This window comes from Neomonachus schauinslandi, chromosome X, assembly GCF_002201575.2.
Source record: "Neomonachus schauinslandi chromosome X, ASM220157v2, whole genome shotgun sequence".
In the NCBI taxonomy this organism is placed as follows: domain Eukaryota; kingdom Metazoa; phylum Chordata; class Mammalia; order Carnivora; family Phocidae; genus Neomonachus; species Neomonachus schauinslandi.
Window position 1 is genome coordinate 70,354,507 of NC_058419.1, and position 25,556 is coordinate 70,380,062.

The following is a 25,556-nucleotide window of genomic DNA, read 5'->3' on the forward strand; positions in this document are numbered from 1 at the left end:
TGTAATATTGTCATTCCAAGAATATTACACAAATGGAATTAAGCAGTTTGTGACCTTTTGAGATTGGCTTTTTTCACTTAGCATAATACCCTTGAAATCCATCCAACTTTTCCTGTGTATCAATAGTTGGTTTCTTTCATTGCTGAGTAGTGCATGATATAGATGGAATCAGTTTGTTTAACTATTCATCTATGAAAGGAAACCTTGGTTGTTTTCAGATTCTGCTGTTATAAATAAACTTGCCATGAATATTTGTATATAGGTTTTTGTGTGGATATAAGTTTTCATTTTTCTGGGTAAATGCCTGGGTGTGCAATTTTGGGGTTATTTGGTTTTTAAGACATTGCCAAACTGTTTTCAAGAGTGGCTGTACTGGGGCGACTCCAACTCTTGGAGTCGGCTTAGGTAATGATCTCAGGGTCATGAGATTGAGCCCCACATTGGGCTCCACGCTCAGCACAGAGTCTTCTTGAGATTCTCTCTGCCCCCCCCCAACCCATGCTCTCTCTCTCTCTAAAGTAAATAAATAAATCTTAAAAAAAAAAGAGTAGCTGTACTGTTTTGCATTTCCACCAACAGTCTATGAGAGTTCCAATTTCTCTGCATTTTCCTAGCATTTGGTATTGTCACTGTTTTTATATTTTAGCCCTATTAATAGGTATATGGTGGTTTTCATTCATACTTTCTAATGACTAATGATGTTGAACACCTTTGCATGTGCTCCTCTTTGGTGAAATGTCTCTTCATAGCTCTTGTCCATTTTATAATTGGATTGTTTAACTTTTTACTGTTGAGTTTGAGAGTTCTTTATATATTCATGATAAGAGTTCTTTGTCACATGTCTGGTTTGCAAATATCTCCCAGTGTGTAGGCTCTCTTTCCAGTTTCTTGGTGGTTTGTTTTGTGGCCCAGGATATAGTATATGTTGGTAAATATCCTGTGAACACTTTAAGTATGTGTATTCAGCTCTTTTTGAGTGGAGTATTCTATAAATGTCAGTTAGATTCTGTTGATTGATGGTATTGTTGAGTTCTTCTATATCTTTACTGAGTTTTTATCTAGTTCTATGAGTTTTTGAGGTGGAAGTGTTGAGGTCTCCAACAGTAGTTGTATTTCCATAAATTGTTCCATCAAATATTTCGCAGCTCTTTTGTTTGGTGCATACGTATTTAGAGTTACTATTTCTTCTTGGTGGATTGACCCTTTTATCATCATATAATGTTCTTCTCAGTTACTGGTAATTTTTTTTTGCTCTACAGTCTACTTTATCTGTTATTAATATAGCCATTCCTGCTTTCATATTTAAAAATTTTTCATAGCATAGAATTTACCATCTTAACCATTTTAAGTGTATAGTTCAGTGGCATTAAGTATATTTATATTGTATATCCATCACTACCATCCATCTCCAGAACTTTTCCTCTTACAAAATGTAAACCTGTACCCATTAAATAATAATTCCCCATTCTCTTTTCCCTCTAGTTCCTGGCAGTCACCATTCTTTCTGTCCCTGAATTTGGCTATTCTAGATATCTCATATAAGTGAAATCAAACACTGTTTGTCCTTTTGTGACTGACATATTTCATGTATGAAAATGTCCACAGGTTCACCTATGTTATAACATGTATCAGAAATTTTTTTCCTTATTAAGGCTGAATAATATTCCTTTCTATGTATGTACCACATTTTGTTTATCCATTTTTTCATTGATGAACATGTTGGTTGTTTTTACCTTTGGCTATGTGAATAATGCTGCTGTGAATGTGGGTGTACAAATAACTGTTTGATTCCCTGCTTTCAGTTGTTTTGGATATAAGTGTAGAAGTCTCTAACTTTTTGAACATATGAAATATAGTTATGACGTGCAGGCAAGTTACCTGGAAACAAGTTGACCCTGCTGCTCTTTCTCAGTATGAATTTTTAGTTTGTCTTTAATGGAAATTAATCTTTTAGAGTCCTATACAGCATGGATTGAGGTCATGGCCCGACAAAGAAGCTGTCTGTTTGCTTTAGCCATCTGTCCATGAAGTATCACTCATTTGGCTACTTTTATTTTGATTTTTCAGTTCTTGGACCATATCAGTAGTGTAAATTTGAACTCCATATCTACCTGAGGTCAGAGCCTGTTAAAAAATTCTCCAGGCCAGAAGAAAATTTATCTGGATGAATAAATTTTTTGGCCTCATTTAGAGATTAGGCAGAAGAGAAACAAATTTCCTATACCATTAGATTTTTTTAAAAGATTTTGTTTATTTATTTGAGAGAGAGAGAGAGAGCATAAGTGGGACAGAGCAGAGGGAGAGGGAGAAACAGACTCCCTGCTGAGCAGAGAGCCTGATGCAGGGCTTGATCCCAGGAGCTTGGGATCATGACCTGAGCCCAGGTCAGACACCCAACCGACTGAGCCACCCAGGTGCCCCATATACCATTAGATTTTTGAAAGAAAAAAATTCTAGGAAACTCACCATTCCCACTCAGTTCACTTCTCTATGTTTCTATGCCTCACTGAAATATTTCTACTTTTTACTTTTCAGGGTCCTCAGGTTGTTGCTTTGTATATCTTGCTCAGAGTTTTTAGTTGTAATTAGTAGAAGATTTAGGAGCCATGCTCCATTTTGGCTGGAACTGGAACTTAGAGTAAAATTTTTAAATATCTGTTTTTGAAGGAAAATTAAAATTTGGTAGCTTTATATTGTTCCATAACGTTATTTTTGAAAATTTATTGGTATAATGAAATTGAAAAAGTCTTGGGTGCTTTGACAAGCCTCCAAAAGCACAAGCAAAAAGGAAAATTAGATAAAATTGGGCTTCATTAAAATGAGAGTTTTGCTTCAAGCAAAATCATCAAGAAAGTGAAAATACAACCCATGGGATCCTCCCAATAAAATGGGAGAAAATGTTTGCAAATTACATATTTGATAAGTGTCTAGTATCCAGAATAAATAAAAAAACTTGTACTACTCACTAGTAAGATAAACAGCTAATTAAAAATGAACAAAAGAGGGGCGCTTGGGTGGCTCAGTCGTTAAGTGTCTGCCCTCAGCTCAGGTTATGATCCCAGGGTCTTGGGATCGAGCCCTGCATCGGGCTCCTTGCTCTGCAGGGAGCTTGCTTCTCCCTCTCCTTCCCGCTTGTACTCTCTCACTGTCTCTCCTCGCTCTCTCTCTCTCTCTAATAAATAAATAAAATCTTTAAAAAAAATAAAAATGAGGGGCGCCTGGGTGGCTCAGTCGTGAAGCGCCTGCCTTCGGCTCAGGTCATGATCCCGGGGTCCTGGGATCGAGCCCCGCATCGGGCTCCCAGCTCCGCGGGAAGCCTGCTTCTCCCTCTCCCACTCCCCCTGCTTGTGTTCCCTCTCTCGCTGTGTCTCTCTCTGTCAAATAAATAAAATCTTTAAAAAAAAAAAATAAATAAATAAAAATAAAAAAATAAAAATGAACAAAGGATCTGAATAGACATTTCTTCAAAGAAGATATATATACCAATAGCCAATAAGCACATGGAAAGGTGCTCAACATCATTAATTATCAGAGAAATGAAAATCAAAAGCACAATGAGGAATCACTTCACACCCCACTAGGATTAGTATAATTTAAAAAAATGGACAAAAACAATTGTTGGTATGAATGTGGAATAATTACAAGCTATGTATACTCCTGGTGGGAATGTAAAATGGTATAGCCACTTGGGAAAACAGTTTGGCAGTTCCTCAAAAAGTTAAACATAGAGTTACCATATGATCCAGCAATTCATTCCTAGGTATATACTTAAAAGAACTGGAAACGTGCCTGCACAAAAACTTGTGCATGAATGTTTCTAGCACCCTTATTTACAATAGCCAAATGATGGAAACAGCCCAGATGTCCATCAACTGATGAATGGATAAGCAAATAATGGTATATCCATATACTAGAATATTATTCAGCTATAAAAATGAGCACAGTACTGATACATGCTACATATTAATGAACCTTGAAAATATTATGCTAATTGAAGGAAATCAGCCACAATAGAACACATATTATATCATTCTATTTATATGAAATGTCCAAAATAGGCAAATATATATAGACATGAAGTAGAATAGTGGATGCTAGGGCTTGGGGCATGGGGAGATAGAGAAGGACTACTGAAGGGTACAAGGTTTCTTTTTGAGGTGATGAAAATGTTCTAAAACTGACCGTTGTGATAGTTAAACAACTTTGTATATATACTAAAAATTGTTGAGTTGTGTGCTTTAAATGGGTGAATTGAATGGTATATAAATTATAACTCAATGAAACTATTACCCTAAAAAAGGTCCTGCAACAAATTTTCTTTGCTAAAAGGTGTTTGTAGCCAGAATGTGGGTAAGGTTCCCGAAGGAGAGCGTATAGAGAAAAAAAGTATTTAGCTTTAGAGGAGCTGAACTTTAGGAATGACTCACAGTAGAGGTCTAGGAGGATAAAAAGAACACATTAAAGAGGTAAAATACCCACCAGATTGGCAAAAACTTAAAAGTCTGATAATTCCAAGTGTTGACAAGGATGTGGAACACTGGGAATTCTCATCTACAACTGATGTCACTGTAAAGTAGTATATCACTTTGGAATTGGAAGTCTGAGTCTTCCTATTTTGTTCTTTGTAAAGAATGTTTTGGCCATTCTAGAACTCTTGCGTTTTCATATAAATTTGGGGGTCATTTTGTCAACTTCTGCAAAGAAGCCCCTGGAAATTTGACAGGGATTGCATTGAATCTGTAGATAAACTAGGGGATTGTTGTCATCTAACAATATTAAGTCCTCAATTCAGGAACGTGGGATGTGTTTTCATTTAGTTAGGTCTCTAATTTCTTTCAACAGTGTCCTGTGGTTTTCAGTATTCAAATCTTGCCCTTTTGTTTAATTTATTTCTATGTATTTTATTCTTTTTGATGCTACTTAAAATGGAATTATTTTCGGGGTGCCTGGGTGGCTCAGTCATTAAGCGTCTGCCTTCGGCTCAGGTCATGATCCTAGGGTCCTGGGATCGAGCCCCACATCGGGCTCCCTGCTCCGCAGGGAGCCTACTTCTCCCTCTCCCACTCCCCCTGCTTGTGTTCCCTCTCTCGCTGTGTCTCTCTCTGTCAAATAAATAAAATCTTTAAAAAAATGGAATTATTTTCTTAACTTCAATTTTGGATTGTTTATGGTTAGTATATAGAAATACCATTGATTTTTAAAATACGGATGTTGGAATCTTTCTGAACTAATTTTTAGCTTTAATAGGTTTTTATTAAATTTCTTAGGATTTTAATTTTTATTGTTGAAATATAGTTGACATACAGTGTTATTACTCCAGGTGTACAACATAGTGATTCAACAGTTACATACATTATAAAATACTCACTGTAATAAGGGTAGTTACCATCTGTCACCATACAACATTGTTAAAATATTCCCTGCATTATACTTTTTCATCCCTATGACTTGTTTTCTTTTTTTTTTTTTTAAAGATTTTATTTATTTATTTGAGAGAGAGAATGAGATAGAGAGAGAGAGAGCATGAGACGGGGGAGGGTCAGAGAGAGAAGCAGACTCCCTGCCGAGCAGGGAGCCCGATGCGGGACTCGATCCCGGGACTCCAGGATCATGACCTGAGCCGAAGGCAGTCGCTTAACCAACTGAGCCACCCAGGCGCCCCCTATGACTTGTTTTCTAATTGGAAGTTTGTACCTCTTAATCCCCTTCACCTATTCTGCCCTTGCCCTCAACTCTCCTCCCTCTAGCAACCATCAGTTTGTTCTCTGTATTTATTAGTCTGTTTCTGTTTGTTGTGTTTTCTTTTGTTTTTGAGATTCCACATATAAGTGAAATTATATGGTATTTGTCTTTCTCTGACTTATTTCACAGCATAATACCCTCTAGATCCATTCATGTTGTTGCAAATAGCAAGATCTCATTCTTTTTTTTCCCCCTAGTTTTACATAAGTGCACTGTTTCTATTACAGCTTATTTTTTAAAATTTTAATTCCAGTATATTTAACATACAGTGTTATACTAGTTTCAGGTGTACAATATACTGATTCAACAATTCCATACATTACTCAGTGCTCATCAGGTTAGGTGTACTCTTAATCCTCTTCACCTATTTCATCCATCCCCCCACCCACCTCCTTTCTGGTAACCATCAGTTTGTTCTCTATAGTTAAGAACCTGTTTTTTGATTTTTCTCTTTTTTTCATTGTCCATTGTTTTATTTCTTAAATTCCACAGATGAGGGAAATCATATGGTATTTGTCTTTTTCTGACTTATTTCACTTAGCAGTATACTCTCTAGCTCCATCAGTGTCATTGCAAATGGCAAAATTTCCTTCTTTTTATGGCTGAATAAAATTCCTGTGTGTGTGTGTGTGTGTACCACATCTTCATCATCCATTCGTCAGTCGATGGACATTTGGTCTGTTTCAATACCTTGCGTATGATAAGTAATGCTGCTATAAAAATAGGGGTGCATGTATCCCTTTGAGTTAGTGTTTTTGTATTCTTTGCGTAAGTACCCAGTAGTGTGATTGCGGATCATAGGGTAGTTCTATTTTTAACTTTTTGAGGAAGCTCCATACTGTTTTCCAGAGTGGCTGCAACCAGTTTTCATTCCCACCAACAGTGTAGAAGGGTTCCTTTTCTCCACATCCTCAGCAATACCTGTTGTTTCTTGTGTTGTTGATTTTAGCCGTTCTGACAGGTATGAGGTGATATCTCATGGTGGTTTTGATTTATGTTTCCCTGATGATGAGTGATGTTGAGCATCTTTTCATGTGTCTGTTGCCCATCTGTATGTCTTTTTGGAGAAATGTCTGTCCCATGTCTTCTGCCCATTTTTTAATTGGATTATTTGATTTTAGGGTTTTGAGTTGTGTAAATTCTTTATATATATTAGATACTAACCCTTTATAGGATATGTCATTTGCAAATAATCTCTGTGATTCCTTAGATTACCTTTTAGTTTTGTTGATTTTTTTCCTTGACTGTGCAGAAGCTTTTTATTTTGAAGTAATCCCAATAGTTTATTTTTGCTTTTGTTTCCCTTGCTTCAGGGAACCTATCTAGAAAAAGTTGCTATGGCTGATGTCAGAGAGGTTACTGCCTGTGCTCTCTTCTAGGATTTTTATGGTTTCCTATCTCACAGTTAGGTCTTTTATCCATTTTGAATTTATTTTTGTGTGTGGTGTAAGAAAGTGGTCCAGTTTCATTCTTTTGCATGTTCCTATCCAGTTTTCCCAACACAATTTATTGAGGAGACTCTTTTTCCCATTGGATATTCTTTTCTGCTTTGTTGAAGATCAATTGACCATATAATTGTGGGTTCATTTCTTGGTTTTCTGTTCCATTGATCTGTGTGTCTGTTTTTGTGCCAATACCATACTGTTTTGATCACTACAGCTTTATAATATAACTTGAAGTCCTGACTTGTGAGGCCTCCAGCTTTGCTTTTCTTTTTCAAGATTGCTTTGGCTATTGAGGGGCGGTCTTTTGTGGTTTCATATATATTTAGGATTATTTGTTCTAGTTCTGTGTAAAATACTATTGGTATTTTTATAGGGAATAGGATTTTCTATATACAAGATCATGTTATCTGCAAATAGAGATAATTTTACTTCTTCCTTCCAGTCTGGTGCCTTTTGTCTCTTTTTCTCCCCTAATTGCCTGGCAAGTATGTCCATTACAATTTTGAATAGAAGTGGCAAGAGCAGACTTCTTTTTCTTGTTCCTGATCATAGGGAGAAATCTTTCAGTATTTCACCATTCAGTATGGTGTTAGCTGTGAGTTTTTCATAGATGCCCTTTGTCAGGTTGAGTAAGTGCCCTTCCACTCCTAGTTTTTTGAGCATTGATACAGCTACTTTGAAGAGTTTTATTTATTTATTTACTTGAGAGAGACAGAGAGCGTGAGTGAGCGAGTGGGGGCCGGGGGGTAGAACAAAGGGAGAGGACAAGCAGTCTCCGTGCTCAGCACAGAGTGTGACACAGGGCTCGATCTCTCGACCCTGAGATCATGACCTGAGCTGAAATCAAGAGTTGGACACTCAACTGACTAAGCCACCCAGGCATCCCATGATACAGCTACTTTGGATACCAGTTTGAGATTACTTGATAAAGTTGAACTTAACCATATCCAACCACCCAGCAACTTCACTCCTAGGTATATACTTTGGAAAAAAAAGTTGTTGCATTTTTATACTAGGAGATTGTACAGAAGCTGATGCAAGGATTGTTCAAAATAGCAATTGGGTTGAAAATAACTTTGATGTCTAAAGTAGAATAGGTAGATAAATTTTGATATATTCATGCAATGGAATACTGTACAATAGTCGTTCTCAAGCTTTAGCATGCATAAATATTAACTAGATTTCCTATTAAAATACAGTGTTCTTATTTATTACCTTACTAAATAAGTACTAAAATTTATGTTGAAATGGAAACTTCTCATAATGCAAATCAATAGTAATAATTTTATCCATTTTCTTAAAAATAATACACACACATACATAGTTTATTGGGCCCTACCCATATTTTCTGATTCAGTAGATTTGGGGTGAGACCTGCATTTCTAATAGGTTTTCAGGTAATGCTGATCAAGGAATACCCTTTGAAGACCTTGGTATACAGTAATGAAAACACATAAATTCCATGTATCAACATAAATGAATCTGAAAATCATGACATTGAACGAAAGAAGCACGTCCAAGAAGAATTTATATTTCTGTTTTAGTGAAGTGAAATGCAGGCAAAACTAAACAATATATTGAGTATCTATAAAGAAGAAAAAGGGAATTACTGCACAAAATTCAAGGTGGTGTTTACCTTTGTGGGGAAGATAGGAGGTTGCAAATGGGCAAGAGTATACAAGAGGCCTGTGGTGGTTGTATTCTGTTTCTTTATCTGTGTGATTAGTGCATGGGTGTTTGTTTTATCTTTATTCTGTAGACTCTGCATATGTATTTTATATAATCGTGTGTGTATGTGATAAACTTTGCACTAAGAAAATGGCAAAGTTATCTTTAAAGCTTACAGGAGAACTGGACAATAAATAGAAGGGAGGCCAAGTGTAGAAAGAGCTTCACGAGAGACGGCATATTACAGGAAAGATTATGGCCCTTAGAGTCAGAAAGATCTGAATTCAAAGTTCAGTTCTACCACTTACCAACTATGTCATTGTGTGTAAGTTACTGCATCTGGGCCTCAGGTTTCTCATCTGCAAAACAGGATTTATAGATAACTTGCCTTGAAAATTTTTTGTACCTGGATCCTTTTTTTCCAATAACTGTTTGGCAAAAAGAGAAAAAAAAGTAAGTAGAAATCTAAGGAATAAGAGTGAGAAAAAACAGTGAGAAAAGTTACAGAAAAGACAAGGATATTAATTATAGGGAGAAAGCTGATGGATTTAACAGGTAGTTATGATTTCTGAAAGTGTAGTTTCAGGAGACAAGGATATACCCTACAGTGCAAATGTTTATAGAAGTGAATCCATGATTATACAATGAAAGCAAAGTGTTGTCCATTCTCTGGAGTTGTTTGGTAATGAAATCAAAGGGAAAACCAAAATGTCAACTTGTGTGAGTATAGGAGACTGAAGGAAAACAGATCCTGCCAAGCTCTGGAAGACCTGTACATCTCTGAAAGTAAAAGGGGATTGAATCCAGGACCTATTCCAACATGTCTGTCAGGAAATGTGGCAATGCAGTAAAATAAAATTTGCAACCTCGGTTTATTATTTGTATTGATGGCGTCTATATTTGCAAACCCTTTTAATACCAGTGCATCCTTTCCCTAACTTTCCATTCTTAAGGCATCTCACACATGAATTGCTATAATTATTTGCCAAGGTTGGAGCTAATGAGTACAATGTTCATGTAGAGGCTAAATGCCTTTGTAGAGAGAAGGGTTCTCTTCTGTGGGCCTAGACTGCCCTTTTAATCTGAGCCAGCTGTTTAAATATGTATCCTGTCAGGCAAAAGCAGAACCAGGCAAGAGACCACAGATAGTGTAGAACCAGCTAACAAGGATTTGGAAAGACCATTCAGAGTACATTGTTATTAATAGTAAATATGACCGGCATAATGCTATAGGGAAGACAGTACGTTTTCATTTCATTCAACCATGTTTCCAAAGGACCTTTGTTGTTACTAAAATCTCAAAAGAAAGCAAATATAATTGACATGTGGAGTTTTGCTTATCAAGTCCAGAATATGGCCTTACATTCACACAGTTTAAGTATTGATCTTGCCGTTAAGTGCTTGCCACTCAATCAAATGTTTAAATGTTTTTTTCCTTGTATTATTTCATTTAAATTAAATAAAATACCAGAAAATATCCTCAGGGATAAACCAGATTTTATGATCTGATCTTTTATAATTTTGATTTTCATGAGTCATTCTGCTGTGGTTGAATAAAACAGGCAATTACTTGAAAATTGTCTTTTACATTCTACAGTTTTAATGTCATTGTGATTTCTCTGTTTAAAATAGGAACATTTAAATCCAGCTGGGCTTTTCTTAAAGATGAAAATCCTCTTGAAGAGTGAAATAGCTAATGAGGAACTCCTTGAAGGTATCATCTCTGTGTTTGAAGAACACACAATTTTGAAATATCATTACCAGTTTGTTTAATATAGGATCTTTTATAGTATGCTAACAATAAGTGCAATTTGATGGTGACTGAGAAGGAAATTGATCACATAGGATAAGGAGAAGCCTGTCAGCTAGGAAGAAAAAGAGAAGGAAGAGGGAATAGTTGCAAATTTAATGGGTAGTAAAAAAAAAAAAAAAAGAGGTGAATAAAAACTATTTGTTTTTTTTTTTTTCAGTTTAGCAAAAATTGCAGCTGCCCTTCTGAAGTTGTCTAACACCATGAAAAAAGATTAACTTTGGGTAGAAAAAGCCTTTGTACTGCTGTGCTTTTTATAATTACTTGTATAAACATTGCTGTTTGTTTTTCAAAATTCTTTTTTTTTTAAGATTTATTTATTATTTTAGAAGGTAGGGGAAAGGCAAAGGGAAAGGGAGAGAGAGTCTTAGGCAGACTCCGTGCTGAGTGTGGAGCTTGACGTGGGGCTTGATCTCATGACCCTGAGATCACGACCTGAGCTGAAACCAAGAGTGGACGCTTAACGGACTGCACCACTCAGGTGCCCCTTTTTCAGAATTCTTAAGGGTCTAGAATGTACACCTCACAGAGTAAACATCCTGATACACATCTTTGAGTCATTTGGCAAGTCACTTAATTTTTCCCTTGCTTCAGTTTCTTCGTCTTTAAAAGAGATATAATAATAATGTCTACCTCATTGTGTTATTTTGAGAATCCTTGAGAAAATGTATATAAAGCATTTAGCAGCATGCCTGGTGCAGAGTTAGTGTGCAAAACTTGTTACCTATTATTGTAGCTGCTATTATTACTGTTACTACTGCAAAAAGTCTCTCTATGCACACTGGCCCCTTAACAGTATTTCAATTATGTTTAGCCGTAAAAATAAATTCTTTTAATGTGTATGTGCTTTATTTTTTTCTATATAAAAGTATAGTTACGGGTGCCTGGGTGGCTCAGTCAGTTGAGCGACTGCCTTCGGCTCAGGTCATGATCCCAGGGTCCTGGGATCGAGTCCCACATCGGGCTCCCTGCTCTGTGGGGAGCCTGCTTCTCCCTCTCCCACTCCCCCTGCTTGTGTTCCCTCTCTCGCTGTGTCTCTCTCTGTCAAATAAATAAATAAAATCTTTAAAAAAAAAAAAAAGTATAGTTGCATTATAGAGGTATATTATTTTTACTATATAAAATTATATGCTAGTATAATAACTATCCCATAGATAATAACAATTTTTAATAAATAGGATAATAATCAAATTTGGTAGTAGCTCTAAATTTAGTTCTAATTTAGTACTTCTGAAACTTTCTGTGACCTCTAGAGTTTTAGCTAATCACTAGGAGACCTTAGAAGCTGAAGTGTATAGAGGATTCTGTATCTCTAGGTAACAGTATCATCTCAGTATACACAGGTTGAAAAATGTTAGGAACCAGGAAGACAACTCTACTTTTTTTCCACTAGGAGAATAAACAAACCAACTAACTAATTAGAGGAATAGGCTTACTCAAACCAATACAATATAGGAAGAGCAAAGGGATTATGGAGTCACCTACTGTAAAGTTGACTAATCTTAGATTAGAATTCCCCATTATAATATTTATCAAAATGCAGATAAAAAGCAGAGTTTAAAATGAAACTGTTCTTTATGCCCATATTGTTTTTATTTAATCTAGTCTCTTGATATTCAGAGTAATGAAGTCGCAATGTTAGATTACAAATTAGGAGACTTCCCTGAATCCAAGTTTTCTATACCTTAAAATATTAAATTATCTTTTACTTTGTTGTATTGAGAGAATGTATGAAACTTGCGTTTTTGTAGTCCATTCATTTCTTTGCTAGTGGAAGTACTTTACTCTTAGAATGGTCAGTCTAACTGCTGGTATTAGAATTTCACTGGTACTTTTTGTAGTAGAAAAAGTGGAAAAATATACAAATTTTTTTTTATTATGAAAGGGTAGCACATACCCATTAAGGAAACTTTTGGAAAATACTAAAAATATCCATAGTCCCGCCATTCACTGGAATATAAGTTCCTTGACAATAGGGATTTTTGTGTGTGTTGTCCACTACTGGGTTCTTAGCACCAAGCACAGTTTCTGGCACAGAGAATACACTCACTAGATATTTGGTAAATAAATAGTCTGAACACTCACTTCTAGCAGTTTGATCATTTATTTTCAGAGCTTTTTCTATTTTGGTTAAATTTGTTTGTTTTATAGAATTTTGACCATATAGTACATGCAGGCTTTATTTCCTGATTTTTCACTTACTGATCTGATAAACATTTTTCATACTAGAGCATATTCATTTTTTCTATGTTATTTCATACTCAACGCTTTAAATGGTTTTTGTAATAGTTTATCACCTACCTATAGTGAACACTCAAGAATATAGTTCCTTTTTATTATTACAATCTACACTGATTTTAATATCTTTGCTTATAAACATTTTCCCTTATTTCAGATGACTTTTCAGAAGTACACTTTTTGCAGTAGAGGGACTACGTAATAATAATAATAGTCACTGTCATTTGCTGAATGCTTACTCTCTTTGCCATGTAATTTACATTCGTTATCTCATGTAACCCTCTCAACAAACCTAAGAGATGGGTGATACATTCCCATTTTACAGATGACAAAACTAAGGCACAGAAAAACTAAGTAACTTGCCTATAGCCATGTAGGTGGCAAATGGTTTCAAATATAAGTCTGACTTCAGGTCCCAAGCTTTTAACCACTGTGTTCTTAGCATACATTATTGCCAAATTGCTTTTCAAAAAGATTGTACCAAGTTACTTTGCCATCCATAGAAGAGTACCTGTTTCACTACACTCTGGCATTGGATGTTACCATTTTATAAAAAGATTTTGATAAATCATTAGGCAAGGCATGGTATATGGCAAATGTTTAGAAAGTAGATTTTGAACAGAGGAAAATTACTGAAAATAGCTAAGCTTCCTCAGGAATGAAACTGATATGATTATTTCACTTTTTTTCTTTTTTAGCTGTTACGGAAATAATGCATCTTGACATGTCTCTAGACTTTTATCTGAACGTTGCTAAACTGCTGATGGATCATGAACGGTACAGTAGAATTGATTTTTTTTTCTTTAAAGACTAACATTTTTTAAGGTTTTCATTAATATATATTGAATATATCCATTTTATATTCATCCGTATTCACAGAGCACCACATTTGCCATTGTGCTGATCAAATTAGAAGATGGAACTGCTTGCTTAATGATTTAAACAGTCAAAAGTCAAGTTAATTTTAAAATTAACAGTAAAATTTTGAAAAAGAAATAAAAGGAGAAAAGAATAAGGTAGTCGGGGCTGTGAAAAACAGGAGTTAAGCCTAGGTTAACCTACAGGGCAGTGTCAGGTGGAACAGGAAGGCATGAGCAAGTGCAGTTCTACGAGTAATGCACCTCTCTGGCTCTATCTTTATGGGACCATTAGTGTCGAAAGGCATCTTAAAGTATTTACAGACCTCTTAATGGTTCCCAGACTTCAGTGTGCATCAGAATTACTGGGGAATAAGCACTTGAAAAGATGCTCAGCCTCATTAGCCATCAGAGAAATGCCAATCAAAACCACAACGAGAAACCACTTCACCCACTAGGATGGCTATAATCAAAAAGACAGATAACAACAGATGTTGGCAAGGATGTAGAGAAATTGTAACCCTCATACACTGATGGTAGGATGGTAAAATTGTGCAGCTGCTTTTCAAACAGTCTCTTAGTTCTTCAGTGAGTTAAATGGAGAGTTACCATATGACCCAACAATTCCATTCCTGAGTTAAATAGAAAACGTATGTCCGTAAAACACTTACATGTGAATGTTCATAACAACGTTATTCTTAATACTCAAATGTGGAAACAATTAAAAATGTCTATCAACTGATGAATAGGTAAACAAAATGTGGTATACCCATAGCATGGAATATTATTTGGCAATAAAGGGTGATGTATGGAACTGTTGAATTACTATATTATACACCTGAGATTAATATAACACTGTTAACTAACTAGAATTCAAACCTTTAAAAATTTAAGAAAAAGAAACAGAGTACTGATATGTGTTATAACATGGATGAACCTTAAAAACATTATGCTAAGTGAAAGAAGCCAGTCACAAAGATCATATATCATTCCATTTATATAATATTTCCAGAATAGGTACATTTATAGAGACAGGAGGTAGATTAGTGGTTGCCTAGGGCTGTGAGACTTGGGGAAAATGGGGAGAGACTGCTAATGGGTATGGCATTTCTTTTTGACGTGATAATAGTGTTTTAAAATTGATTGGGTGATGGTTGTACAACTCTGTGAATATACTAAAAACCATTGAATTGTGTACTTTAAATGGATGCTTGTATGGTATGGGAATTATACCTCAATAAAACAGTTATACAAAATGATCACTAGGGAACTTTTTAAAAATATAGAGATCACAGGCCTTGCCTTAATCCAACAAGTCCAGACCTCTATTCTTTATTAGTTCCTTTAAGTGGTTCTGAGAATCACTATTTTAGGTTAGTAAACATTTTCTGTAAAGGGCCAGGTGGTATTTTAGCCTTTGTAAACCATAAATTCTCTGTAACACTTCCTTTACTCTGCTCTTACAGTGAAAGCAGCCATAGAAAATCTGTAAATAAATGGAAACGACTGTGTTCTAATAAAGCTTTATTTACAAAAACAGGTGGCTGGTTGGATTTGGCCTGCAAGCTATAGCTTACCAACCATTGTTGCAGACCAGTCTCCTACCTGACATGACTTCTTGGATGAGAAATGATTATTATGTTTCTACAAAGCCAGAACACACAATTTTTTCTTATATACAATTGATACATATTTTCCAGTAATTTCTAAGGCTGCTAGTTCTGCCATGTGGTAACATCAAAATCTTTTACTTGACAGTTCTTCCCCACTTCATTCTAACATTGTTCATTAATATTGGTCAGTCACTTCTAGTTTGTAAGTATGGTAACTGGAAATGAACATAATACTACAGATGTGGTCTAACCAATAGTACCTACTTTTTATGTTCTAAATGTTCTAAACCTGCACTATCCAGTATTGTAGCAAGCCACATATAGCTATTTAAATTTAAATTAACTAAAATTAAACAAAATAAAAAAATTTAGTACCTCAGTCACACTAGATATATCAAGTTTCATTAACCACATGTGGTGAGTGGCTATAGCTTACTGAACAGCGCAGATAGAGAACAATTCCAATATCATAGGAAGTTCAACTGGGCAGCACTGTTCTAGAGCCTGTTTCTTTTAATGAAGCCAATGTTAAGATTAGTGCTTTTCTTACAGCCACATCACATAGTGAATTTACTGGGCTTAGAAAACTAGATCTTTACAATATCAGTTGCTCTTATCTCTGAATTCAATATCCTTTACTTTTGTGATTGAATAAGTACCCAATGGCCACACTAAAAGGAAAAAAACCTAGTTCTTTCCTACTGTGTGTTTTTCCCATGTATATTTCTTCGCTGTGAGTATCCTTTACTACTCACACAAAACATTTCACTTCCTGTCACTAAATATGTGGAGGTTTTTCCCCACACCAAGCAATTCTTGTGACACTAGTTGGTGTCCTGCAATTCAACTCAATTCTGACACTGTCTACCTGGAGATAACATCATATCCCACAGTTTAAGGGCTTGGTCTCACAAGACTGCCCCCCCCCCCCAATACTTCAGAAGCCAGTTGCAAGCCCAGGTTATCACCTATGTTTCTCACCAACTGGATATAGATCAGAGGTTCTAATACCCCCCCTCCTCAGGTTCAATTAATTTGTTAGAGTGGCTCACAAAACTCAGGGAAACACTTAACTTATGTTTATCAGTTTATTGAAGGACATGATAAAGGATACAGATGAATAGCCAGATGAAGAGATACATAGGGTGAGGTCTGGGAGAATTCTGTGCATAGGCACTTCTGTCCATACGGAGTTGGGATGTGGTACCCTCTTGGTGTGAATACGTTTACTAGCCAGGAAGCTCTCTGGACCCTGCACTATTGGGGTTTTCTGGAGACCTTCTCACGTAAGCACGATCAATTACTAATTCTATTTCCAGTCCTTCTCTCTTCTCTGAAGGATTTGGGGTGGAGCTGAAAATCCCAAGCTTCTAATCATGGCTTGGACATTCTGGTGATCAACCCCCATCCAGGAGCCATCCAGAATAACCTCAGTAGAACAAAAGATGCTGCTAGAGCTCTTATCACTTAGGAATTTATAGTTTTAGGAGCTCTGTGTCAGGGATGGGGTAAAAAACAAATATTGGAATAAGAGATGCTCCTAGTGTTCTTATCACTTAGGAAATGACAAGGGTTTTAGATCTCTGTGCTAGGAACCAGGGGCAGAGATCAATATATATTTTCTATTATCCCACATGTATTTTATAAGCTATTAAGTTTCAACCTGATTGTTATAGCCTATTTTTTTTAGTTGTTCTAATCCTGTGAATTTTAATTCTGTCATGTGGTGTATTTAACTTCTCTTCCCAGTTTATGTTATCTTCAGATTTTATAGGCATTCCAGCTGTCTTCGTCCAATTCACAGTAGCAAACTTTCTCGTAAAGGACAAGATAGTATATATTTTAGGTTTCTGGACCACACAGTTTCTTTTTTTTCTAATTTTTTTCTTCAAAATTTTATTTAAACTCTAATTAGTTAACATATAGTGTAATATTGGTTTCAGGAGTAGAATTTAATGATTCATCACTTACATACAACACCCAGTGCTCAACACAACAACTGCCCTCCTTAATACCCATCACCTGTTTAGCCCATCCCCCACCCACCGCCCCTCCAGCAACCTTGAGTTTGTTCTCTGTCGTTAAGAGTCTCTTACGTTTTGCTTCCCTCTCTTTTTTTTCCCTTCCCACACGTTCATCTGTTTTGTTTCTCAAACTCCACATATGAGTGAAATCATGGTATTTGTCTTTCTCTGACTTTCTTCACTTGCACAATACTCTATAGTTCCATCTACATCCTTGCAAACGGCAAGATTTCATTCTTTTTTATGGCTGGGTAATATTCCATTGTATATATATATACCACATCTTCTTTATCCACTCATCCGTTGATGGACCTTTGGATTCTTTCCATAATTTAACTATTGTTGATAATGCTGCTATAAACATTGGGGTGGATGTGCTCCTTCGAATTAGTATTTTTATACCCTTTGGGTAAATACCTAGTAGTGCAGTTCCTGGGTCATAGGGTAGCTCTATTTTTAACTTTTTGAGGCACCTCCATACTGTTTTCCAGAGTGGCTGGACCAGTTTGCATTCCCACCAATAGTGTAAGAGGGTTTCCCTTTCTCCACATCCTCGCCAACACCTGTTGTTTCTTGGGTTGTTAATTTTAGGCATTCAGACTGGTGTGAGGCGGTATTTCTTTCTATTTATTTATTTATTTATTTGTCGGAGAGAGAGAGCGCACAAGCAGTGGGAACGGCAGGTAGAGCAGGCAGAGGGAGAAGCAGACTCCCCGCTGAGCAGGGAGCCCGATGTGGAACTCGATCCCAGGACCCTGGGATCATGACCTGAGCCGAAGGCAGACGCCCAACTGACTGAGCCGCCCAGTGTCCCATGAGGTGGTATTTCATCATGGTTTTGATATGTATTTCCCTGATGATGAGTTGATGTTAAGAATCTTTTAATCTTGGGCGCCTGGGTGGCTCAGTTGGTTAAGCGACTGCCTTCGGCTCAGGTCATGATCCTGGAGTCCCTGGATCGAGTCCCGCATCGGGCTCCCTGCTCGGCAGGGAGTCTGCTTCTCCCTCTGACCCTCCCCCCTCTCATGTGCTCTCTCTCATTCTCTCTCTCAAATAAATAAATAAAATCTTTAAAAAAAAAAATAAAAGAATCTTTTAATCTTTTCATGTATCTATTAGCCATCTGGATGTCTTCTTTGGAAACATGTCTGTCTATTCCTGTCTTTTGCCTATTTCTTAACTGGATTATTTGTTGTTTGGGTGTTGAGTTTGATTAGTTCTTTATTTTATAGATTTTAGTTACTAACCCTTTATCAAACATGTCATTTGCAAATATCTTATCCCATTATGTAAGCTGCCTTTTAGTTTTATTGATATTTTCCTTTGCTGTGCAGAAGCTTTTTATCTTGATGAAGCCCCAGTAGTTCATTTTTGCTTTTGTTTCTCTTGTCTCCATAGACATGTCTAGTAGGAAGTTGCTGCGGCTAAAGTCAACGAGGTTGCTGCCTGTGCTCTCCTCTAGAATGTTGATGGTTTCCTGTCTCACATTTAGGTCTTTCATCCATTTTGAATTTATTTTTGTGTATGGTGTAAGAAAGTGGTCCAGTTTCACTCTTCTACATTTTACTGTCCAGTTTTCCCAACACCATTTGTTGAAGAGACTGTCTTTTTTCCATTGGATATTCTTTCCTGCTTTGTTGAAGATTAGTTGACCGTATAGTTGTGGCTTCATTTCTGAGTTTTCTGTTCTGTTCCATTGATCTAAGTGTCTGTTTTTGTGCCAGTGCCACACTGTCCTGATCACTACAGCTTTGTAATATAGCTTGATGTCTGGAATCATGATGCCTCCAGCTTTGTTTTTCTCTATCAAGATTGCTTTGGCTGTTTGGGGTCTTTGGTGGTTCCATACAAATTTTAGGATTGTTTGTTCTAGCTCTGGGAAGAATGCTGTTGGTATTTTGATAGGGATGGCATTAAATGTGTAGATTGCTTTGGGTAGTGTAGACATTTGAACAATATTTGTTTTTCCAATCCATGAGCATGGACTGTCTTTCCATTTCTTTGTGTCATCTTCAATTTCTTTCATCAGGGTTTTATAGTTTTTAGAGTACAGATCTTTTACCTCTTCGGTTAGGTTTATTCCTAGGTGTCTTAGGGGTTTTGGTCCAATTGTAAATGGGATCGGTTCCTTGGTTTCTCTTTCTGCTTCTTCATTATTGGTGTATAGGAATGCAACATATTTCTGTATGTTGATTTTATATCCTGCAACTTTGCTGAATTTGTGTATCAGTTCTAGCAATTTTTTGGTAGAGTCTTTCAGGTTTTCTACATAGAGAATCATGTCATCTGCGAATAGTGAAAGTTTGACATCTTCCTTGCTGATGTGGATGCCCTTTATTTCTTTGTGTTGTCTGATTGCTGAGGCTAGGACTTCCAGTACTATGTTAAATAACAGTGGTGAGAGTGGACATCCCTGTCCTGTTCCTGACTATAGAGGAAAAGCTCTCAGTTTTTCCCCATTGAGGTTGATATATATGTGTGGGTTTATTCCTGGGTGGTCTGTTTTATTCCTTTGATCTATGTGTGTGTTTTCATACCAGTACTATACTGTTTTGATTATTGTATCTTTGTAGTATAGTGTGAAATCCAGGAGCATGATACCTCCAGCTTTGTTCTTCTTTCTCAAGATTGCTTTGGCTATTCAGGGTTATTTGTGGTTCTGTATAAGTTTTAGGATTCTTGTTCTACTTCTGTGAAAAATGCCATTGGTATTTTCTTTTTTGTTGTTGTTGTTGTTTTGATATCAGGGTAATTCTGGCTTCATTAAATAAGTTTCAAAGTGTTCCCTTCTCCAATTTCTTGGAAGTTTGGGAAGGATTGGCATTTATTCTTTAAATATTTGGTAGAATTTGGGAGTAAAGCCATCTAATCCTGAGCTTTTCTTAGTTGGGAGATTTTTGATTACTGCTTCAGTGTCTTTGCTAGTTATAGGTCTGTCAGGTTTTCTGTTTCTTAATGATTCAGGCTTCGTAGGTGGTTGTGTTTATAGGAAATCATGCATTTCTTCTAGGTTATCCAATTTGGTATATAAGTTTTCATGGTAGTCCCTTATAATTATTTTAATTTTTGAGGCATCAGTTGTAATTTCTTTTCTTTCATTTCTGATTTTATTCACTTCTAATCTAGCTAAAAATTTGTCACTTTTGTTTATCTCTTCAAAGAAACCAACTCTTAGTTTCATTGATTTTTTTTCTATTGTTATTCTAGTCTCTATTTCTTCTATTTCTGCTCTAATTTTATTATTTCCTTCCTTCTGGTAGTTTTGTAGTTCATTTGTTCTTCTTTTGCCTATTCCCTTAGTTGTAAAATTAGGTTGTTGATTTGAGATCTTTCTTGTTACTGAATGTAAGCATTCATAGATATAAATTTCTCTCTTAGCATGGCTTTTTTTGTTCCCTGTAAGCTTTGGTAGGTTGTATTCTCATTTTCATTCAGTCTTAAGTTTTTTCTAATTTCCCTTGTGATTTCTTCTTCATTTCATTGGTTGTTTAAGTCTATTGAGGGGTGCCTGGGTGGCTCAGTCAGTTGAGTTTCTGACTCCTGATTTCAGCTCAGGTCATGATCTCAGAGGCATGAAATCGACCCCCCATATTGTGCTCTGCAGTGGGCATGGAGCCTACTTAAGATTCTCTCTCTCCCTCTCCCTCTGCCCTCTGCCCTGCTTTTGCTCTCTCTCTCTGTATAAACAAACAAACAAATAAATAAATAAGTGAAATCAAATCTACTGAGACTAAATTTGTGGCCTAACATTTGGTCTATCCTGGAAAATGTGCCATGTGCCCTTGAGAAGAATGTGTATTCTGTTATTGGGTAGACTGTGCTGTACATGTCTCTTGGTTTATTGTGTTGTTAAAGTCCTCTATTTCTTACTTTTATCCAGTTCTATCCATTTTTGAGAAGAGGTCTTGAAGTCTCCAACTATTATTGTAGAGCACTATCTTACCTTCAATTCTCTTAAATTGATGGTCTGTTATTTATTGTTATATTTTCTTGCAGTATTGGATTTTTAATTAATGTATAATGTATTTCTTTGTCTTTTGTAACTTTTTAAATTTAAAGTCAGTTTCGTTATAACCACCCCTGCTCACTTTTGGTTACTATTTGTATGGAATATCTTCTGTCATTTCACTTTCTACCTGTTTGTGTCTTTGAATCTAAAGTGAGTCTCTCCTGGACAGTATATAGTTGGATTCTTTCTATCCATTCTTCCAATCTCTGTCTTGTGATTGGAGTTTCATCCATTTACATTTAAAGAAATTACTTATAAGGAGGGGCTTTTGTTATTTTATTGTTTGTTTTATATATACACCTCATAGTTTTTTTTTTGTCCCTCATTTCCTGAATGTTGTGTTTAAGACTGACAAACTTTTCTCCCCAGTTCTACATTCTAAAGGAATTTATCATGTAGCAGAATTCACAAATCAGTGGACTGTGAGCTGGATATGGCCAGAAATCTGTTACATAAGGATGAATTAATTGCCAATATTTAACAATTTTAAATAAAAATCTGGATTTCTGACTTCTCTTGAAAAATCTGGAAACATATGGTCAGTATTCCTGCTAAGCAACAATCATTTGGAGCTAAGGGGCCATTGCCACCTTTAGACATTGGGGCATGTATTCTCCAGTTTGACATAGTCCACACACTTCCTTATTTTCTACCTTATCCTGTGTGTCAAGTTGTCACTTGTCTTTTTTTGTGTTGTTATTATTCGTAGAGCAGATATAAGGGGAAACTAAATGTTTATGGCACCCACATTTCTTTTTTAAAAGTGAGAGAATGTAAGCTAGACTGAGAGGGCATTTCAAGAAAATAAGAGAGAACAAATTTCTTTGTGATGGAAATAAAAGATTCTGGTGTGTTTAATATACAAAGTGTGTTTGTGTCAAATGAATACAACTTACAAGCTCATTATAAAGCAAAATAAAGGAGAAACTATGGCTAGTATACAGAAAAGTGATGTCATGAAAACTTAATAAAATAAGCAATCCTGTTATAAAATGCAATTTTATAGTTATATATTAAGGAAAAAGATTGCCCAGGAGTCAAACACTTTTACAGGTGACAGTTTACAAAAGAGTATCTATTGAGAGAGGCACAAGATGTGTTCTTAAGTTTCAAATGCAAATCTAATCCGAAATGCTGTTGTTTGGCACATTGAAGATATGGTTGGTAATTTATTGGACGGGTTGCTTTAAAAGGGGTTATTTGTTCTTTTTTTTTTTTTTTTTTAAAGATTTTATTTATTTATTTGCCAGAGAGAGACACAGCGAGAGAGGGAACACAAGCAGGGGCAGTGGGAGAGGGAGAAGCAGGCCTCCCCGTGGAGCAGGGAGCCCGATGCGGGGCTCGATCCCAGGACCCTGGGATCATGACCTGAGCCGAAGGCAGACGCTTAACGACTGAGCCACCCAGGCGCCCCAGGGGAGTTATTTGTTCTTTGTTGTTGTTGTTGCATAGACAGATGTGATACTGCCCAGTAAAGCATATTTATTGGTGGTGTCAATGAGAATTTTGATACGACAGAACTTTTGAACACTGTTGCTGTGTTTTACAAGTTTAATATTGATTGGTCAACATAATTTGACTACAGAAGGTATTTCTGCAATAGTTAGTTATTAAAATCAATCTTGATTTGAAATTTAAATACAAGGTTGAAGTGTTTTTTAAGAGTATAAGATGTCTATTAATTGTATCATTTACTAGGAAGCACTTTTTGCTAAAAAGTTAAAACTCAAACATGTGGATGTGTTAATAATACATGTATGGATGGATAATCTTCTGTGGCTTCAACAGACGTTATTGCTTTGTTGGGTAAATTTGATGCATAATACAGTAGTTGCATCTATTTCTTGGAGGTTAGGGGGCTTATTGGATGAGGTGCTGTTAAAGGTTGGGGTGTCCTGAAGGCCGACTTTTAAGATGGTATTTAGTGTGCACATAGTTTATTGAGGGGTGCTCTTAGGATCAGTGCCTATGAGGGGAGGAAGAAGAGGATGCTGGACTAGGTAAAGGGAGGAATTGGGCTAATGTAGAGTTGCAAGGCCTCAGCTTATCCCACCGGGAACTCTGAAGCTGGGATGGTCCTTCAGAATTGTTTTCGGTTAGAATAAGATGGCCATGTCTTGTAGCCTGGTGTTGAGTAGTCTTGGATGCCACCTGCCCTGGAAAGGGGGCATAATCTTGGGTGAGATGGCTCTCTTCAGGGTAATTCCTAAAGAGCAACCTGGAAATAAATACTTCAGTCCTGAAGGGAAGATCTGTATGATGCAACACAGCATTCATGACAAGGTGCTAAATAAAGAGATATTTTTTGAACTGTTGAAAGAATTCAACTTGCTCATGTCGTCCACGGGAAAATTTCTGCCTCACCTCAAAGACTTGACCTCTTTGGTGACTATGACAACCCATATTAACACTCTGAATCTCTCTCTCTCTGCAAATGCATTCATAAGTAATTACAGAAATGAAAATTGTAATTCATATGTTCTTAGTGAAGTAATTTCTTTGGGAAACTCATTTGGCAAAGAGTAATCTGACTCACTTCTCTATGCTTAAATTGGCTTCTAGAGATAGAAGTGATTACCTAAACTACATATTCAAAGACTGAATTCATAAAATGTTTTGTCATTTCCAACATTATGCTAATGAAAAACTATTTATTTTGCCTTTCTCAATTAATACTACTAATGGGAAAGAAGAACAACAAATTGAACTGTAGTGTAATGTGGTATTGAATTCTAATTAGACAACTTAGGCATATCAGATGTAGTGGCCGTTAATTGCTTTTGGTCAGATGCCATTCATTCATTCCACTTTCCAACTGACATCTCTTGATAACAGTACTCAAATTTTCATGTAGGCATCTACTTTTCCCTGTCAGCCCATGTGGATATTGACATATTGGTATAGAAAAGTTTCAGGTTTCTATTTCCCAATCAGCAGACAAATCAATTTCAAAAGGAAAATTTGATAAATTAAGTGTTTTTATTTTTAAATTTCAAATTTAAAGTATAGCTTCTATTTTCTTACCTGTTTGTACTATGTTGTTAACAATGCTTATACCATTGTTCAGTTAATAATAAGGTTTCAGGGATGCCTGGGCGGCTCAGTTGTTGGGCGTCTGCCTTCGGCCCGGGTCGTGATCCCGGGGTCCTGGGATCGGGCCCCGCATCGGGCTCCCTCCTCTGCAGGAAGCCTGCTTCTCCCTCTCCCACTCCCCCTGCTTGTGTTCCCTCCCTCGCTGTCTCTCTCTCTGTCAAATAAATAAATAAATAAAATCCTTAAAAATAATAATAATAAGGTTTCATTATATATCTGGCAGTTGCTTTTTCTTAGTCTGTTTCACTCATTTATGTTACACGCTTGGCATCTGTAGACAGTAGAGGAAGTTGCATTATAAAATGGACAATGATAATTTTATAGCAAAAGAATAAATATATTTTATATACAGAAGTTTGTTTTAGCAATAAAAGCTAAGTGTGCAGAACATTAACTTAGATAGTGAATGCAGTTCTGCTATGTACTTTAAGCTAATGTTGTATAGACCTAGGCTTCTGATGATGCACCTTCATGCAAGGATAAAAGTTTGAATACATTGATAAATGGATGGAAATACCATGTCTCTCAAGTGATCTTTTTTTTTTTTTTAATTTCACCTTTTCTAGTCAAGCTTCATTAGAAGTTAGTGTGCAGACAATTCTAGGTGACACACTTAGGAGATCCTGGTAATATGTGGTGGTATAATAAAGGAAGACTATATGCTTTAAATTATACAAAAGCAGTTAGATGGCTTGATATTCTGTTATTATGGGTGATTTTTCCTGAAATTGTTAGATTATGTCTGTTTACTCTCTGACTTTATCATTTAAGTAAACTTGTCAAAAGATAAAATAAGATTAATTTGGCATGCCTTTTTCTGAACAAATTCTTGCTGTTTTATGTTAATGCTTCTCAGATTTTAATGTGTATATGAATAGCTCAAGATCTTGTTAAGATAGAGATTCTAATTCAGTAGGTCTGGGGTGAGGCTTGAGATCTGCATTTCTAATAAGCTTTCCATGTGATGCTGATGATGTTTGTCTGTGGACCACACATTGAGTAGCCACGTTAGGGAGTCTGTTGCTCTCTTAAAAAAAAAAAAAAAAAAAAAAATCAA

The 25,556-nt window shown here is 36.2% G+C and overlaps 1 protein-coding gene across 1 annotated transcript in view; it reads left to right on the top strand.

Moving 5' to 3' along the window:
* Window positions 1-25,556, top strand: part of TEX11 (testis expressed 11) — a 292,288-nt gene that overhangs the window by 97,791 nt on the left and 168,941 nt on the right. The window contains exons 10-11 of the mRNA XM_021679728.1: window positions 10,488-10,569; window positions 13,602-13,680. Coding sequence (XP_021535403.1) covers window positions 10,488-10,569; window positions 13,602-13,680 — 161 coding nt within the window. The remainder of the gene's footprint in view (window positions 1-10,487; window positions 10,570-13,601; window positions 13,681-25,556) is intronic.